The sequence below is a fragment of the Nomascus leucogenys genome, unplaced genomic scaffold (assembly GCF_006542625.1).
Source record: "Nomascus leucogenys isolate Asia unplaced genomic scaffold, Asia_NLE_v1 Super-Scaffold_285, whole genome shotgun sequence".
NCBI lineage: Eukaryota > Metazoa > Chordata > Mammalia > Primates > Hylobatidae > Nomascus > Nomascus leucogenys.
In genome coordinates, this window is record NW_022095770.1 from 284186 (window position 1) to 303206 (window position 19021).

The window sequence follows — 19021 nt, forward strand, 5'->3', positions numbered from 1 at the left end:
CACCGTGGTCTTGATCTCCTGACCTCGTGATCCACCCGCCTTGGCCTCCCAAAGTGCTGGGATTACAAGCGTGAGCCACCGCGCCCGGCCTGAGATAGAGTCTTGCTTTGTTGCCCAGGCTGGAATACAGTGGTACATTCATTATTCACTGGAGCCCTGACTTCCTGGGCTCAAGTAATCCTCCTGCCTCAGCCTCCAGGGTAGCTAGGACTACACTACATCTGACTAAGTTAAAAAATATTTTTGTAGGCTGGGCGCAGTGGCTTATGCTTGTAATCGCAGCACTTTGGGAGGCTGAGGTGGGCGGATCACCTGAGGTCAGGAGTTCGAGACCAGCCTGACCAACATGGAAAAACCCTGTCTCCACTAAAAATACAAAATTAGTCAGGCGTGGTGGCTCATGCCTATAATCCCAGCTGCTCCAGAGGCTGAGGCAGGAGAATGGCTTGAACCCGGGAGTTGTAGGTTGCTGTGAGCCGAGATCACGCCATTGAACTCCAGCCAGGACAACAAGAGCGAAACTCCGTCTCGCTCTATAAAATATATATATTTTTATATATAAAAATATATGTTATATATAAATATATATTATATATTATTTATATTTTATAAATATATTATACTATATATTATATATTATATAAATATATAATATATAATATAAATTATGTATAATATATAAATTATATAATATATAAAAATATATATTATAAATATATATTATATAATTTTATATATTATATATTTACATATATAATATATTTTATATATAATATGTAACATATATGTTATATATAATATATGTTATATGTATAATATATATTTTATATATATATAAAGACCTTGTCTTTACGAAAAAATATTTTTTTGTAAAGATTTGCTTGTTGCCCAGGCTGCTCTCAAACTCCTGGCCTTAAGCCTCCTGCCTCAGCCTCCCAAAGTGCTGGGATTACAGGCCTGAGCCACCATCCCTGGCCCCATACTGCATTATAAATACTATAATACCTATAATTTATTTTATACTATGTAGTTCTAAGGTGTAATTATATAACATACAAAACAATATATAACATGGGACATAAACATATATTACTTATATGCAATATATTATTAAAACAATCATAATTAGCAAATGTGATGTGTGTGTCTGTGTGTGTACACAGCTGGAATCATACCATCCGCATCTTGCATTGTGCCCTTTTTCATTTAATATATATTGGAGATCTTTACAAGTCAGAACATATAGATCTAACTCATTTTTTTCATGGCTATATGGTATTCCATTGAATGTATTTTTGTACATAATACATATTATGTATTTTTCATAATTTCATAGGTTCTTTATTGAGGGACATGCAGGTCGTTAGTCTTTTACCATTTTCTTTTTTTTTTTTGAGACGAAGTCTCGCTCTTGTCCCCCAGGCTGGCGCGGTCTCAGCTCACTGCAACCTCCACATCCCGGGTTCAAGCGATTTTCCTGCCTCGGCCCCCCTAGTAGCTGGGATTACAGGCGCCTGCCACCACGCCCAGCTAATTTTTGTATTTTCAGTAGAGACAGGGTTTTACCATGTTGGCCAGGCTGGTCTAGAACTTCTGACCTCAGGTGATCCACCTGCCTCGGCCTCCCAAGGTGCCGAGATTATAGGCAGGAGCCACCACCACCGGCCGTCTTTTACCATTTGCAAACAATATTGCAATCAACATTTAAAAATGTGGATATGTACATATTTTTGCCAGAATATTTGTAGGGTACATTTCTAGAAGTAGAATTGCTAGGTCAAAGAGTAGATAAAATACATTTAAACATTTTGATAGCTGTTACCAAGTTGCTTCTTGATGAAGTTGTACCAATTCTCACTCCTATGAACAATGAGTGTTCCATTCTCGAAAACGTTTCAGATATTTGACAAGGTAAAAATTAGTACCTGGTTTAATTTGCTTTTTTTTTTTTTTTTTTTTTTTTGAGACGGAGTCTCGCTTTGTCAGCCAGGCTGGAGTGCGGTATCGCGATCTCAGCCCACGGCAACCTCCGCCTCCCAGGTTCAAGCGATTCTCCTGTTTCAGCCTCCTTAGAAACTGGGATTACAGGTGCCCGCCACCACACCAAGCTAATTTTTGTGTTTTTAGTAGACACAGGTTTTTGCCATGTTGGCCAGGCTGGTATCGAACTTCTGGCCTCAACTGATCCAGGCACCTCGGCCTCCCAAACTGCTGGGATAACAGATGTGAGCCACTGTGTCCGGCCCAAACTATTTTTTTAAATTTTATTTTGTTTTATTTTATTTTATTTTCTTCAGACGGAGTCTCGCTGGGTTACCCAGGGTGGAGTGCAGTGGTGCGATTTCGGCTCACTGCAACCTCCTCCTCTCGGGTTAAAGTGATTCTCCTGCCTCAGCCTCCCGAGTAGCTGGGATTATATAGGCGTGTGCCACCACGCCTGGCTAATGTTTTTGTATTTTTAGTAGAAACAGGGTTTCACCATGTTGGCCACGCTGGCCAAATTGTTTACTCTTTTTTTTTTTTTTTTTTGAGACGGAGTCTCGCACTGTCGCCCAGGCTGGAGTGCAGTGGTGCAATCTCTGCTCACTGCAACCCTGCCTCCCGGGTTCCAGCGATTCTCCTGCCTCAGCCTACCGCGTGGCTGGGATTACAGGCGCCCGCCACCACGCCCGGCTAATTTTTGTATTTTTAGTAGAGACAGAATTTCACTATGTTGGCCAGGCTGGTCTCGAACTCCTGGCCTGAGGTGATCCACCCGCCTCGACCTCCCAAAATGCTGGGATTACAGGCGTGAGCCACCTCCCCCAGCCCCTTGCTTTCTATTTCTACTGGGCAGTGCTGCTCAGTAACCATGCCAGTCCCGTCCCCGCCTCTATGCAGCTGGGATTCCGCAGCCAGAATACTTACATCCCTGGGGCCCCAAGGGGCTCACTAAACCACGTGCCTTGTTCAGGTCGCGTTTTTTTGTTTTTGTTTGTTTGTTTCTTTCTTTCTGGTCTTGTCCTTTGTAAAGCCTTAGAACAGTCGTTAAACAACCCAGCAAATATGCAATTCGCGTTTTCAGTAAACTTATCCAAACCGCATTCCATTCCTCACCCTCCTGCTTCTGCGCAGACACGCGCCCTTAATGACGTTTGTCCCACGTCGCTCTCCGTTCGCTCCCAGGCTTCTCTGCGCGTGCGCCTCCCCACACGTCTGCAGGTATGGCGTTCTGGTGTCAGCGTGACAGCTATGCGCGAGAGGTACGGCGTCACGGGTGAGGCACTTGAGACTGCCGGGCCGGCAAGGCGGTTTGGGGAAGAGGGCGCCACTGTAGGGTGTGCCAACATGGGATTCTGTCCTGGTGTGGAGAGGGCTAGGCCTGGGGTCGGGGCTTATTCTCTCATTCCTCTCTGTTCAGTTCACCACCACCGTGGTCTCCTGCCGTCCCGCGGAGCTGCAGACTGAAGGGAGCAACGGCAAGAAAGAAGTGCTGAGCGGTTTCCAAGTAGTGCTGGAAGACACATTGCTTTTCCCTGAGGGCGGGGGACAGGTACCAAAATGATCTCTTCCCAAGAAGCCCCCAAGTTCTTTGTGCTCAAGCAGAAAATGCTCTCCTGCCCTTTTTTTCTCAGCCATAATGAATTCAGATGAGCCTTAGTTTAATTCATTTTGTTATTCATTTAATAAATATTTATTAGCAAATGCTTATCTAGACATAACATATGCTAGATATTCCAGGCTGTAAGGATAACCAGTGAACAACACAGTGCCTTTATATACGTGGAATGTTTATTGAAGACAACTGTGTGTCCTAGGTATAATAAGTAATAAACAAAAACCAAGTAAAGGGAAAGAGAGTGATGGGATGCTTGTCTAGATGAAGGGTAAGTTATTTCAGTAGAGACCTAAACGAAGTGAGGGGGCGAGTCTTTGCAATTATCTAGTGGTGCTGGGGGGCAGAGGGAGTATTCAGGCAGATAGAATAGCGGGTGCAAAGGCCCCAAGGAAGGAATTAGCTTCGGGTGTTAGGGACTGAAAAAGATGTTCCTGAAGGAGTTCAGGTGAGATAGACGGGTTACAGTAGTACAGCAGAGAGCATACTTATCAGTGCTGTGATGAGGACTAGGTACAACATGAGTGCAAGTGAGGTACATTGTGAAGATGGAAGAGGAGGATAATAACATCAAAGGTGGGCATTATGAGAAAGGCTTTTGTTTCTTTTCTTTTCTTTCTTTTTTTTTTTGAGATGGAATCTTGCGCTGTCATCAGGCTGAAGTGCGGTGGCACAATCTCAGCTCACTGCAACCTCTGCCTCCTGGATTCAAGTGATTCTCCTGCCTCAGCCTCCTGAGTAGCCTGACCAACATGATGAAACCTTGTCTCTACTAAAAATATAAAAATTAACCAGGCATACTGGCAGGCGCCTGTAGTCCCAGCTACTCGGGAGGCCAAGGCAGGAGAATCACTTGAACCGGGAGGCTGAAGTTGCAGTGAGCCAAGATTGTGCCACTGCACTTCAGCGTGGGGGACAGAGCAAGACTCCGTCTCAAAAGAAAAAAAAAAGGTGTATTAAGGTGTGTGGCCTTCAGTCAGGAATCTGCAGTGAACTATGCAGGTTATTTTCTTTCTTTTTTATTTTTAAGAGACAAGATCTTGCTATGTCACCCAGGCTGGAGTGCAGTGGCCTGACCTAGCTCACTGCAGCCTCGAACTCCCAAGCTTAAGCAATCCTCCTGTTTTAGCCTCTCCAGTAGTGGGGACTACAGGTGCACAACCAACATGCTTGGCTGCCTTTTTGTAGAGATGAGGTCTCACTTTATTGCCCAGGCTGATCTTGAACTCCTGGCCTCAAACAGTCCTCCCACCTTGGCCTCCCAAAGTGCTGGGCCTACAGGTGTGAGGCACTGCCCTGGCCTCCACTCAGGTTCTTAAGCAAATAAGTGACATGAGAGAACATGTTCAGTAGACTTGGTACTGAGAAAGTTCCAATTTCATATCAGTTATTATTATGGTGATTTTCCCAATGTGAAGATTTCCCTGATCTGCTGAAGGAAAACCTGTGACCTCAAGTATACATAGAAGATCTCATTTTAGACAGCATTGAAGGAGTGGGTTGCCCCTCCACACCTGTGTTTCTCGTTAGGTGGAACGAGAGACTTGGAAAAGAAAAAGACACAGAGACAAAGTAAAGAGAAATAAAGGGGCCCAAGGGACCAGCGTTCAGCATATGGAGGATCCCGCGGGCCTCTGAGTTCACTTAGTATTTATTGATCATTCTTGGGTGTTTCTCAGAGAGGGGGATGTGTCAGGGTCATAGGGTAATAGTGGGGAGAAGGTCAGCACATAAACACGTGAACAAAGGTCTCTGCATCATAGAGAAGGTAAAGAATTAAGTGCTGTGCTTTGGATATGCATACACATAAACATCTCAATGCCTTACAGAGCAGTATTGTTGCCCGCATGTCCCACCTCCAGCCCTAAGGAGGTTTTCCCCTATCTCAGTAGATGGAACGTACAATCGGTTTTTATACTGAGACATTCCATTGCCCAGGGACGGGCAGGAGACAGATGCCTTCCTCTTGTCTCAACTGCAAAGAGGCATTCCTTCCTCTTACACTAATCCTACTCAGCACAGACCCTTTACGGGTGTCGGGCTGGGGGACAGTCAGGTCTTTCCTTTCCCACGAGGCCATATTTCAGACTATCACATGGGGAGAAACCTTGGACAATACCTGGCTTTCCTAGGCAGAGGGCCCTGCGGCCTTCGGCAGTTTTTGTGTCCCTGGGTACTTGAGATTAGGGAGTGGCGATGACTCTTAACGAGCATGCTGCCTTCAAGCATCTGTTTAACAAAGCACATCTAGGCCGGGCGCAGTGGCTCACGCCTGTAATCCCAGCACTTTGGGAGGCCGAGGCGGGCAGATTACGAGGTCAGGAGATCGAGACCATCCTGGCTAACACGGTGAAACCCCGTCTCTACTAAAAATACAAAAAATTAGCCGGGCGTGGTGGCAGGCGCCTGTAATCCCATCTACTCGGGAGGCTGAGGCAGGAGAATGGCGTGAACCCAGGAGGCGGAGCTTGCAGTGAGCCGAGATCGCGCCACTGCACTCCAGTGTGGGTGACAGAGCGAGATGCAAAAAAAAAAAAAAAAAAAAACAACAACAACAAAGCACATCTTGCACAGCCCTTAATCCATTTAACCCTGAGTTGACACAGCACATGTTTCAGAGAGCACGGGGTTGGGGGTAAGGTTATAGATTAACAGCATCTCAAGGCAGAAGAATTTTTCTTAGTACAGAACAAAATGGAGTCTCCTATGTCTACTTCTTTCTACACAGTCACAGTAACAATATGATCTCTCTTTCTTTTCCCCACAACCATTTCTTTCAGGAAGTCTTTTTCGATTCCCCAAGACTGTTAGGTCTCTTTCCTTTGAGGTTCTCTAGCATCATATACTTTTTCATATTATGGCATGTTATAGGTCATATTGCAATTGTCTGTTTTCCAGCCTCTGTTCTCTAGACTCTTAAGTTCCATGAGGCACCATATCTTGTTTACATTGTATTCTTGGGCTGGCACAGTCTTTTGTAAGCGTTGGCACTTGAAACTTTTTAAAATGAATGAACTTTTTTTTTTTAAGATGGTGTCTTGCTCTGTTGCCAGGCTGGAGCGCAGCGGCGTGATCTCGGCTCACTGCAGTCTCTGTCTGCCAGATTCAAGCAATTGCCCTGCCTCAGTCTCCCGAGTAGCTGGGACTACAGGTGTGCACCACCATGCCCAATTAATTTTTTGTATTTTAGTAGAGACGGGGTTTCACCATGTTGGCCAGGATGGTCTTGATCTCCTGACCTTGTGATCCGCCCGCTTCGGCCTTCCGAAGTGCTGGGATTACAGGTGTCAGCCACTGCACCTGGCCCCCTTTTTTTTTTTTTTTAAATAAGACAATGTCTCACTCTGTCACCCAGGCTGGAGTGCAGTGGCACAATCATAGCACACTGCAGCCTCAACCTTTTGGGCTCAAGTGATTCTCCCACCTCAGCCTCCCAAGTAGCAGGGAGTATCATGGCCAGCTAATTTTTTATTTTTCATAGAGGTGGGGTCTCACTGTGTTGTCCAGTCTGATCTCAAGCAATCCTCTTGCCTTGGCCTCCCAAAGTGGTGGGATTACAGGAATAAGCTACCAGGCCCTAAATGAACATTTTTGAATCTAATTCTAGTAGCACTGCAAGAGGATGGAGTGGAGGGAGGGAGGAAAAATCAGATCATTTTAGAGACTGCTAAAGAATCTAGACTAAGGCAAGGAGTGTTGAGGATTAAGGTTCTTCGGGTTTTACTAAAATTTTGTTGCTGTAGTTACTTTCACGCGCATCCGTGCAAAGAGACCACCAAACAGGCTTTGTGTGAGCAACATGGCTGTTTATTTCACCAGGGTGCAAGCGGATTGAGTCCGAAAAGAGGGTCAGCAAAGGGTGGAGGATTATCATTAGTTCTTATAGGTTTTGGGATAGGCGGTGGAGTTGGAGCAATGTTTTGGGGGCAGGGGTGGATCTCGCAAAGTACATTCTCAGGGGTAGGGAGAATTACAAAGAACCTTCTTAAGGGTGGGGGAGATTACAAAGTACATTGATCAGTTAGGGTGGGGCAGAAACAAATCACAATGGTGGAATGTCATTGGTTAAGGCTATTTTTACTTTTGTGGATCTTCAGTTACTTCAGGCCATCTGGATGTATACGTACAAGTCACAGGGGATGCAATGGCTTGGCTTGGGCTCAGGGGCCTGACAGTTACAATCTCTTTAATTCTGTTATTCTGAAGATCACAACACATAGGTGTTTAGAATGAAAAGGACTGAGAATCCTCTCATGGAACAAAGTGGACTCATTTCACTTGGCATTGCTTTCTCCCTCTCCCTTAGGGAGCCCAAATTCTGGGTCTCTCACCCTAGAGGGTCTTTGTACCTAGAAGTTAGGGTGAGCCCTGCCTTGCCATTGATTACATTTACTTATTTCCACCAGCCTGATGACCGTGGTACAATCAATGACATCTCTGTGCTGAGAGTGACTCGTCACGGGGAACAGGCTGATCATTTCACACAGACCCCCCTGGATCCAGGAAGCCAGGTTCTGGTCCAGGTAGATTGGGAGCGGAGGTTTGACCACATGCAGCAGCATTCAGGTAAAGGCTGGGTTGGGGGACATAACACCGGAGTAGTTGCCATGTATGGGGATGCTGTGATGACTGAGATATAGTTTGGGTTCTCTAGGAGTTAACCTTTTGGAAGAGACAGACTATTCAGAATCAGCTGTAATTCGGGAAGGATATCCTAAATGTTATAACAGCAACATGAACAATTGAAGTAAAAAAAGTATTAGAATAACTGCTGGATTTAGGTATTATCAGCTTCCCACTCGATATCTCCAGCTGGATGTCTCACAGCCTTTTCAAACTCAAAATGTCCAAAATGAAACAAAAAGCCTTCCCCTCCCTCCTGGTCTTTCATTAGCATCCTGTGTGTTCATAGCAGGGCATCAGCATACACCTAGTCACTCAAGTTCTGGAAGTTATTCCAGATACCTCTTCAGGCATAGACAGCCAGCCAATCACTGAGTCCTGTTGGTTTCTTTTCTTTTTTTTTTTTTTTTTTTTTTGGACACAGAGTTTCGCTCTGTTGCCCAGGCTGGAGTGCAGTGGCGCTCAGCTCACTGCAACCTCTGCCTCCCGGGTTCAAGCGATCCTCCTGCCTCAGCCTCCCGAGTAGCTGGGATTATAGGCACCCACCACCATGCCTGGCTAATTTTGTATTTTTAATAGAGACGGTGTTTCACCATGTTGGTCAGGCTGGTCTCGAACTCCTGACCTCAGATAATCTGCCCACCTTGGCCTCCCAAAGTGCTGGGATTACAGGCATGAGCCACCCCGCTCGGCCTGTTGGTTTGTTTTCTAAATGTCTGTCCACTTCTTTCCACAGTCACTGTCATCCTAGTCCCAGCTCGTAACCGTCTTCCCCCTGGACCTCTCTAACAGTTTCCTAATTGATTGCCCCACATTCATCCGGCTCCTCTGTAGCCCATTATCCACATAGCACCAGAACAGTCTTTTTTTTTTTTTGAGTTGGGAGTCTCACTCTGTCCAGGCTGGAGTGCAATGGCACGATCTCAGCTCACTGCAACCTCACCTCCCGGGTTCAAGTGGTCTCTTGCCTCGGCCTCCTGAGTAGCTGGGATTACAGGTGCGTGCCACCATGCCCGGCTAATTTTTGTATTTTTAGTAGAGATGGGGTTTCACCATGTTGGCCAGGCTGGTCTTGGAACTCCAGACCTCGTGATCTGCCCGCCTCGGCTTCTCAATGTGCTGGGATTACAGGCGGGAGCTACTGCGCGCAGCTGAACAATCTTAAAAATGAAAATATGGCGGCCAGGTGCGGTGGCTCATGCCTATAATCCCAGCACTTTGGGAGGCCAAGGCGGGCAGATCATGAAGTTAAGAGATCAAGACCATCCTGGCCAACATGATGAAACCCTGTCTCTACTAAAAATACAAAAATTAGGTGGTGCGCGCCTGTAGTCCTAGCTGCTCAGGAGGCTGAGGCAGGAGAATCGCTTGAACCTGGGAGGTGGAGGTTGCAGTGAGCCGAGATTGTGCCACTGCACTCCAGTCTTGCGACAGAGTGAGACTCCATCTCAAAAAAAAAAAAAAAAAAGGAAAAATGGCTGGGCACTGTGGCTCGCTGCTATAGTCCTAACACTTTGGGAGGCTGACACGCGAAGATCGCTTGAGGCTAGGAATTCCATACCAGCCTGAGCAAGATAGTGAGACCCTATCTCAGAAAATAAATATAGGCTGCGCATGGTGGCTCACGCCTGTAATCCCAGCATTTTGGGAGGCCAAGTCAGATAGATCATGAGGTCAGGCATTTGAGGCCAGGAGTTCGAGACCAGCCTGGCCAACATTGTGAAACCCTGTCTCTACTAAAAATACAAAAATTAGCTGGGCGTGGTGGTGCATGCCTGTAGTCCCAGCCACTCAGGAGGCTGAGGCAGAATTGCTTAAACCTGGGAGCCAGAGGTGGCAGTGAGCTGAGATGGCACCACTGCATGCCAGCCTGGGCAACAGAGCAAGACTCCATCTCAAAAAAGTAAATATAACTTTTTTTTTTTTTTTTTTTTTTTGAGACAAAGTCTTGCTCTGTTGCCCAGGCTGGAGTGCAGTGGTGCAGTCTTGGCTCACTGCAACCTCTGCCTCCTGGGTTCAAGTGATTCTCCTGCCTCAGCCTCCTGAGTAGCTGGGATTACAGGCATGCACCACCACGTCCGGCTAATTTTTGTATTTTTAGTAGAGATGGGGGTTCATCATGTTGGCCAGGCTGGTCTTGAACTCCTGACCTTGTGAACTGCTCGCCTCGGCCTCCCAAAGTGCTAGGATTACAGGCTTGAGCCACCGCACTCGGCATAAATAAATATAACTTAAAGTGGAAATGTAAACAAGAAAAATAAAAACAGACTGAGCGCAGTGGCTCATGCCTGTAATCCCAGCACTTTGGGAAGCTGAGGTGGGCAGATCACCTGAGGTCAGGAGTTTGAGACCAACCTGGTCAACATGGTGAAACCCTGACTCTACTAAAAGTACAAAAATTAGCCAGGCATGGTGGCGTGCACCTGTAATCCCGGCTACTTGGGAGGCTGAGGCGGGGGAATCACTTGAACCCGAGAGGCAGAGGTTGCAGTGAGCCGAGATTGTGCCACTGCACTCCAGCCTGGGTGACAGAGCAATACTCCATCTCAAAAAAAAAAAAAAAAAAAAAAGAACAAAAATAAATAAAAATAAATATGTAAAATGAAATAAATTTTATTTTTTATTTTTATTTTTTTTTGAGACAGTCTCGCTTTGTTGCCCAGGCTGGAATGCTGTGGTGCAATCTTGGCTCACTGCAACCTCCACCCTTGGGATTCAAGTAACTCAGCCTCCTGAGTAGCTGGGATTACAGGTGCGTGCCACCACGCCGGGCTAATTTTTTTTTTTTTTTTTTTTTTTTTGAGATGGAGTCTCGTTCTGTCGCCCAGGCTGGAGTGCAGTGGCGCAATCTCGACTCACTGCAAGCTCCGCCTCCTGGGTTCATGCCATTCTCCTGCCTCAGCCTCTCTGAGTAGCTGGGACTACAGGCGCCCGCCACCAGACGCCCGGCTAATTTTTTGTATTTTTATTAGAGACGGGGTTTCACCGTGGTCTCGATCTCCTGACCTCGTGATCCGCCCGCCTCGGCCTCCCAAAGTGCTGGGATTACAAGTGTGAGCCATTGCGCCCGGCCCAGCTAATTTTTGTATTTTTAGTAGAGGTGAGGTTTCACCACGTTGTTTCAGGCTGGTCTCAAACTCTTGACCTCGTGATCCCCTGCCTTGGCCTCTCAAAGTGCTGGGATTACAGGAGTGAGCCAGTGTGCCCTACTGAAATAAAATTTTAAAAATGAAAATATTATGTCACTCCTCTGCTTAAAGCTCTTCAGAGGCTTCCTGTAGGTCTTCGTGTAAAGCCAAACTTTTTACCATGGCATACAAGCTGTGTCTGGGTGGCTCTTGTCTACTGCTGTAGCCTCATCTGGTGCCCCTTCACCTCTTGCTGGCTGCATCCTGGCCATGCTTGTCATCTCTGGATTCCTTTGACATACGCTACTTCTTTCTTCCTTAAGGCCTTTGGCTGTCTTTTTCCCTCTTCCTTGATGGTCAGTTCCTCCTGTTTCTCCTTTTCTTCCTCCTCTTCCTCTTCTTTCTCCTCATCATCACTCTTGTCAATCAGGGATGCTGCTGTATGTCTTATGTCCGGCCCTGTGCCTTGCATGTGGTAGGTACTCAATAAATACTTGTTGAACGGATGAATGCTGCATATTGGAACTTAAGTTCACCAAGCACAGTGGCTCACACCTGTAATCCCAGCACTGTGGGAGGCCAAGGCGGGTGGATCACTTGAGGTCAAGAGTTCAAGACCAGCCTGGCCAATGTGGTGAAACCCCGTTTCTACCAAAAGTAGAAAGATTAGCTGGGCACGGTGATGCATGTCTATAATCCCAGCTATTCAGGAGGCTGAGGCACGAGAATCACTTGATCCTGGGAGGCGGAGGCTGCAGTGAGCCCCTGCACTCCAGCCTGGGCAACAGAATGAGACTGTCTCAAAAAAAAAAAAGAAGGAACTTAAGTTCAAGTCCAGTCCCTCATAAGTTACATTGCCATGGCAAGTTATTTGATCTCTCTAGGCTTCAGTTTCCTCATCTGTGAAATGGTATCATAAGGCCTCTTGCAGAATTCTCATTGTGATTTTCAATAAAGTATCTAAAGTGTATTACCCAGTGCTTAGCAGGTCTTCAGCAAGGAGAATTTCTGTGCTTTTATCATTGTAGCTCTTATTTTATCATTGTGGGAGTATGTAGGCTTCTCACTTTTCTCCTGTCTCTTGCTCTCTTTGCTTAGGGCAGCATCTCATCACGGCAGTTGCTGACCATCTATTTAAGCTGAAGACAACATCATGGTGAGTGGGAGGCATAAGACTAACTGTAGGCAGGCCCATCCCGGCTCTGGGAGGGAGGCGGAGGTGGGAGAATTGCTTGAGCTGGGGAGATTAAGGCTGTGGTGAGCTGTGATTGCCACCAAATGGCCGCATGGGTGACAGCGAGCCTGTCTCAAAAAAAAAAAAAAAAAAAAAAAGGGGTGAGAGGGTATGTTTTTTCTAGTTTTTAGAGGAAAAGCTTTCAGCTTTTTCTTGTTCAGTAAGATATGTTATCTGTGGCCACTCTACTTCTGATAGGGAGTTAGGGAGATTTCAGAGTGCGATTGAGCTGGACACCCCCTCTATGACTGCAGAGCAAGTAGCTGCCATTGAGCAGAACGTTAATGAAAAAATCAGAGATCGGCTGCCTGTGAATGTCCGAGAACTGAGCCTGGATGATCCTGAGGTGGAGCAGGTAAGGGTAGAGCCAGAGGGATGGTTTCTGCAGAATGATTCCTCATCAGATTCAGACAGTCCCTCCCCTCTCCTTGAGTCCAGGTGAGAGGCCGGGGTTTGCCGGATGATCATGCTGGGCCCATTCGGGTTGTTAGCATCGAGGGCGTTGATTCCAACATGTGCTGTGGGACCCATGTGAGCAATCTCAGTGACCTTCAGGTAAGTGAGGAATGGCTGTGGAGTGGCTGAGAAGAGGGATTGGGGGAGAGGGGGTCACATGGGGCTGGGAGTGGGAGAGGGGGATAATTGAGGAGTCCTAAGTGAAATCTCCCCTTCACTGTTTCAGAGGTGAGGAAGAGATAGGTTTCTCCTGCCTTCAGGTTCCAGGATTCGCTGTGGTTTATGCATGCGCACACGTGTGTGTGTGTTACCCCCTTGCCTCATGTAGGTCATTAAGATTCTGGGCACTGAGAAGGGGAAGAAGAACAAAACCAACCTGATATTTCTGGCTGGGAACCGGGTGCTGAAGTGGATGGAGAGAAGTCATGGAACTGAAAAAGCACTGACTGCTCTGCTTAAGTATGCCTGTTTCAGTACCTTCAATTACCTCCCATTTCTGAGATTTTCAACATAATCTCTTACCTCTGGGAGATAAGATGCAATCATAAATGATAAAGTGCGGCCAGGCGTGGTGGCTCATATCTGTAATCCCAGAACTTTGGGAGGCCGAGGCGGTCGGATCACGAGGTCAGGAGATCAAGACCTTCTGGCTAACACCGTGAAACCCCGTCTGTACTAAAAATACAAAAAGAAATTGGCCAGGCGTGGTGGCGGGTGCCTGTAGTCCCAGCTACTCGGGAGGCTGAGGCAGGAGAATGGCGTGAACCCGGGAGGCGGAGCTTGCAGTAAGCCAAGATCGTGCCAATGCACTCCAGCCTGGGCGATAGGGCAAGACTCTGTCTCAAAAAAAAAAAAAAAAAAAATCAAGTGCTTTGGATAGTAAATCAGAACCACGAAAAGTGGTTAATTCCTTTGTGTGTTTTCTCCCAGTTGCCTAAGAGACCTCTTAGAATATCTCCTGGTCTCTGACTGCAGGGAGGCACCATAGCAAGAAGGAAATTATTGATTTATGTCCCCAACATCAGAAACGACTGGGAAGCTGCACAGGTCTCCACTGACCTTTCTCTTTCAGGTGTGGAGCAGAGGATCATGTGGAAGCAGTGAAAAAGCTCCAGAACTCCACCAAGATCCTGCAGAAGGTGATTTATTCCATGGAGGGTAGAGAGGGCACAGGCCCTGCCTAAAATAGGCTCTGCAGACTTGGTCTTCTGCCTAAGCAGATGTGTAGTTTGTCAAAGTAGGAGTAAGGGGAGAATGAGGTGGAGGGAAACTGATACTCTCTATTGTTATCCTTTCCATTTATCTACTGAGTTACCATATCCATTTCAGAATAACCTGAATCTGCTCAGAGACCTGGCTGTGCACATTGCCCATAGCCTCAGGAACAGTCCAGACTGGGGAGGTGTGGTCGTATTACACAGGTGAGAAATTAGGAGCTGGACACAAGGAAGGGGAGCTGTGTTGGGCTTAGGGCTCAGTGTCTTCTCTATATGCAATCTACAGTGGGAGGTGGATTGTTCACTGGTATTCTCAAGGTTGAGTAGATCCTAAGAAATATGTTACTGGCCGGGCGCAGTGGCTCACTCCTGTAATCCCAGCACTTTGGGAGGCTGAGGTGGGTGGATCACAAGGTCAGGAGTTTGAAACCAGCCTGGCCAGCATGGTGAAACCCCTTCTCTACTAAAAGTACAAAAATTAGCCAGGCATGGTAGTATGCACCTGTAGTCCCAGCTACTCGGGAGGCTGAGGCAGGAGAATCACTTGAACCTGGGAGGCAGAGGTTGTGGTAAGCAGAGATCACGCCACAGCACTCCGGCCTGGACCGACAGTGAGACCCCATCTCAAAAGAGAAAAAAAAAAAAAAAAAGTTACATACCAGGCCTCCTGGGTTTGATATTAACATCTTTACTGTAACTCTGTATCTTTTGTTTTTTTGGTTTTTTGTTTTTTGAGATGGAGTCTTACTGTGTCTGGAGTGCAGTGGCATGATCTCACCTCACTGTAACCTGTGCCTCCTGGGTTCAAGCGGTTCTTGTGCTTCAGCCTCCCGAGTAGCTGGGATCACAGGCATGTGCCACCACACCAGGCTAACTTTTGTATTTTTAGTAGAGCTGGGGTTTCCCCATGTTGGCCAGGCTGATTTTGAACTCCTGACCTCAAGCAGTCTGCCCACCTCAGCCTCCCAAAGTGCTGAGATTACAGGTGTGAGCCACCGTGTCCAGCCTGTATCTTTCTTTAGGACTATCCCCTTCCTCCTTTACTTTCTAACAGATTTCTGCTTATCCTGGTGGATCCTATTTAAGGGAGATGGAAACAAACCTGGAGGTTGATTACAAACTGCAGAGGCTGAGAAGGGCAGCTTGCTGGCTCTCAGCCAGTACTTTCTCTTGGCTAAGGGATATGGGACTTTATGTATACAAATAGCAGCAAGGCCAGCCTCCAGAAGGAGGGGCCAGGCTTCCTGCAGTTTCACAGCCACCACTCCAACCTGGGTCTCATGTCTGTGTCCTTTGTTGTAGGAAGGAGGGTGATTCAGAGTTCATGAATATCATTGCCAATGAGATTGGGTCAGAGGTAAGAGGAGCATGAGATTCTCTACCCCAGCCTGGATAGAGACCTAGGGAGACATAAGTGAGGCGCGCTAGTTTAGCCGAAGTCCCTCCACATGAACACATGAGGAGTAGGAAATAGCCATTCATTCAATACTGTTTTCTTAATACTAGCTATATGCCAAGCTCTGTTTTAGGTGTTGAGCTAGATCTATGTTATTGCTCTTTCTGGGGCTGTGACATTTATTAGCTTCTGAGCTCCTTTCATCAGAGCTCTAGCTCCTCAAAGCCATTCAGGTTTGTGTGCTGAGGATCCAGTATTAGAAATATAGGAGTGGGCTGGTCACGGTGGCTCATGCATGTAATCCCAGCACTTTGGGAGGCCAAGGTGGGTGGATCACTTAAGGTCAGGAGACCAGCCTAGCCAACATGGTGAAACCCCATTTCTATTAAAAATAGAAAAATCAGGCCAGGCATGGTGGCTCACGCCTGTAATCCCAGCACTTTGGGAGGCCGAGGCGGGTGGATTGCCTCAGCTTAGGAGTTCGAGACCACCCTGGGCAACATGGTGAAACCCTGTCTCTACTAAAATACAAAAAATTAGCCAGGCGTGGTGGCATGCGCCTGTAATCCCAGCTACTTGGGAGGCTGAGGCATGAGAATCTCTTGAGCCCGGTAGGCAGGGGTTGCAGTGAGCTGAGATTGTGCCACAGCACTCTAGCTTGGGCTACAGAGTGAGATTCTGTCTCAAAACAAAACAAAAATTTGCTGGGTGTGGTGGCAGGTGCCTGTAGACCCAGCTACTTGGGAGGTTGAGGCAGGAGAATTGCTTGAACCCTGGAGGCTGAGGTTGCAGTGAGCCAAGATTGCGCCACTGCACTCCAGCCTGGGCAACACAGACTGTCTCAAAAAAAAAAAAAAAAAAAAAAAAAGTAAATACAGGAGTGGGCAAGCCCCTTTGAAAGCCATCCCCGTCCATTTTCCTCTTCCTCTGGCTTTACTTATTCTTCCCACTCCTGATGGTCTCTAGCCTAGAGATTTCCAGGTCTTTTGTTTGTTTTTTTCAGAGACAGAGTCTTGCTCTGTCACCCGGGCTGGAGTACAGTGGTGTGATTATGGCTCACTGCAGTCTTGAACTCCTAGGCTCAAGCAGTCCTCCCACATCAGCCTCCTGAGTAGTTGGGACTGCAAGCTTGAGCCACCATGCCCTATTACCTCTTTTGTATTTACTCCAGAACCCTTCTTTGGAATGCCTACTATGGGTAAAGCATTGTGTATGTCTCTTTTCATAATTCTTCTGTATACACAGAATTGATTCTCAAGGAGCTAATGTTCTAGTCTAGGAGACAAATGTGTGTGTCGACATTTATAATTTAGAATGATAGAGTGATGAATGCTAGAGGTGGAGGAGCATATTACCTGAAGGACAGGGAGGTTTCAGGGGAGGGGCCCTTGAAGACTGCTTAGAGGTCATCAGACAGACAAGGGGCAGAGGCAGCCAGGCAGAGGGAAACCTGGTGGTTTGGGCAGTGGCCGGGAAAGGATGTGTGGTGGGGAAAAGTTTGCAAGAGTGAAACCATAAAAGGCATTTTATGCTTAGCCAGGATCAGCAGTCTTCTGCTGCCTTCTTAATGTTTCACCTAAGTTCCCATAGTTGCTCTCAAAAAGTTTCTTGGCCCAGTGTGGAGGGGCTGTATCATCATTCATCAGGAGCATCACTTGGTGGTTTAGGGGGAAATAATCTGTTCTTAACATTGAAGAGAGTGCAAGGTTTAGCGGGGTTGACTCTACCTCCTTAAGTATCACGGCTTATCTCCTTGTCTTACCTCCTAGGAGACCCTCCTGTTCTTAACCGTGGGCGATGAGAAAGGTGCTGGACTCTTCTTACTGGCAGGGCCACCTGCGTCTGTGGAGACCCTGGGGCCCAGGTAATTCTATGTGGACTCTCTTGCACATGTAGTAGAGCCTGTATCCTACAAATACATTCCTTTACTGATTCAAAGGACCATCACATATGCGATCTGATTTAATTCACATCATGGGCATGTGAGGTGGGCTGAGCAGAGGTAATTATTACTACCGTTATTTCCAGTTTGACAGATGAAGGTCTTTTGGCTTCACATCTCACATGTATGTTTTTGTTTTTGTTTTTATGAAATGTGTTTGTTTTTGTTTTTTGAGATGGAGTCTCAGTCTGTCACCCAGGCTGGAGAGCCCAGGCTATTCAGCTCACTGCAGCCACCACCTCCCGGGTTTAAGCAATTTTCCTGCCTTAACCACTCAAGTAGCTGGGATTACAGGTGCACGCCACCATACCCGGCCAATTTTTTGTGTTTTTAGTACAGATAGAGTTTCACCATGTTGGCCAGGCTGGTCTCGAACTCCTGACGTCAAGTGATCTGCCCACCTTGGCCTCCCGAAGTGCTGGGATTACAGCACCCTGCCCTCTGGAGATTAACATAATTTATCTAGCCCAATTCATAGACACTGATGTTGTTTCCAGTTATTCACTCTTATGTGATGATGGTACATATATCTTTGTGCATATGTGCAAGTGTTTTTTTGAGAAAAGTTTCACTCTTGTTGCCCAGGCCGGAGTGCAATGGCACCATCTCGGCTTACTGCAACCTCTGCCTCCCGGGTTCAAGCAATTCTCCTGTCTCAGCCTCCTGAGTAGCTGGGATTATGGCGCATACCACCACACACGGCTAATTTTTGTATTTTTAGTAGAGACGGGGTTTCATCCTATTGGTCAGGCCGGTCTTGAAGTCCTGACCTCAGGTGATCCACCCGCCTTGGCCTCCCAAAGTGCTGGGATTACAGGTGTGAGCCACCGTGCCCAGCCTATGTGCAAGTGTTTTTAAGAAAGATTCCTAGAAGTCATCTACTCTTCTTATCCCTCTCCCAGTCCCTGGAAAAAGACTCAGAGCTGCCCTTGTTTTTTTTTTTTGTGACTTTTTCCTCAAAGTCTCCCTGACTATACCTCTGTTCCCCAGGGTGGCTGAGGTCCTGGAAGGCAAAGGAGCAGGGAAGAAAGGCCGTTTTCAGGGCAAGGCCACCAAGATGAGCCGGCGGACGGAGGCGCAGGCGCTTCTCCAGGACTACATCAGCATGCAGAGTGCTAAGGAGTGAGGGCTTAGGGCACTCACCTCCTGTTTCCACAGGAATCTTTTGGTCAATAAAATAGTTTGACTCAGAATGGTTGTACTACCACTTGTATTTATATGACTAATTCATACCGTATACTCCATTGTGCTTGTGTGGTTACTTTCTGTTTGTAAATAGATAATTTTCTAATTTGGTTCATGCACTGTAATGTTTAGAAGGTGGTGGATTAATTTATACCAAACCTTGTGCTTTTGCACTCAGTTGGATAAAAAATGAACATCTGATCAGCTGAGTCCACTGCTCCCATATTTTTGTTATAATCCACAAA

At 46.8% G+C, this 19021-nt stretch overlaps 1 protein-coding gene across 1 annotated transcript; it reads left to right on the top strand.

The window, feature by feature from the left end:
- Positions 1 to 3165: 3165 nt before the first annotated feature.
- Positions 3166 to 18784, top strand: AARSD1 (alanyl-tRNA synthetase domain containing 1). The gene is made up of 12 exons (XM_004092709.3): positions 3166 to 3242; positions 3401 to 3532; positions 8002 to 8161; positions 12445 to 12502; positions 12779 to 12935; positions 13019 to 13135; positions 13365 to 13495; positions 14109 to 14175; positions 14366 to 14457; positions 15556 to 15610; positions 17419 to 17513; positions 18582 to 18784. The coding sequence occupies exons 1-12, from the start codon at positions 3204 to 3206 to the stop codon at positions 18715 to 18717; spliced, it is 1239 nt and encodes a 412-aa protein (XP_004092757.2). The 5' UTR covers positions 3166 to 3203; the 3' UTR covers positions 18718 to 18784.
- Positions 18785 to 19021: the final 237 nt, after the last annotated feature.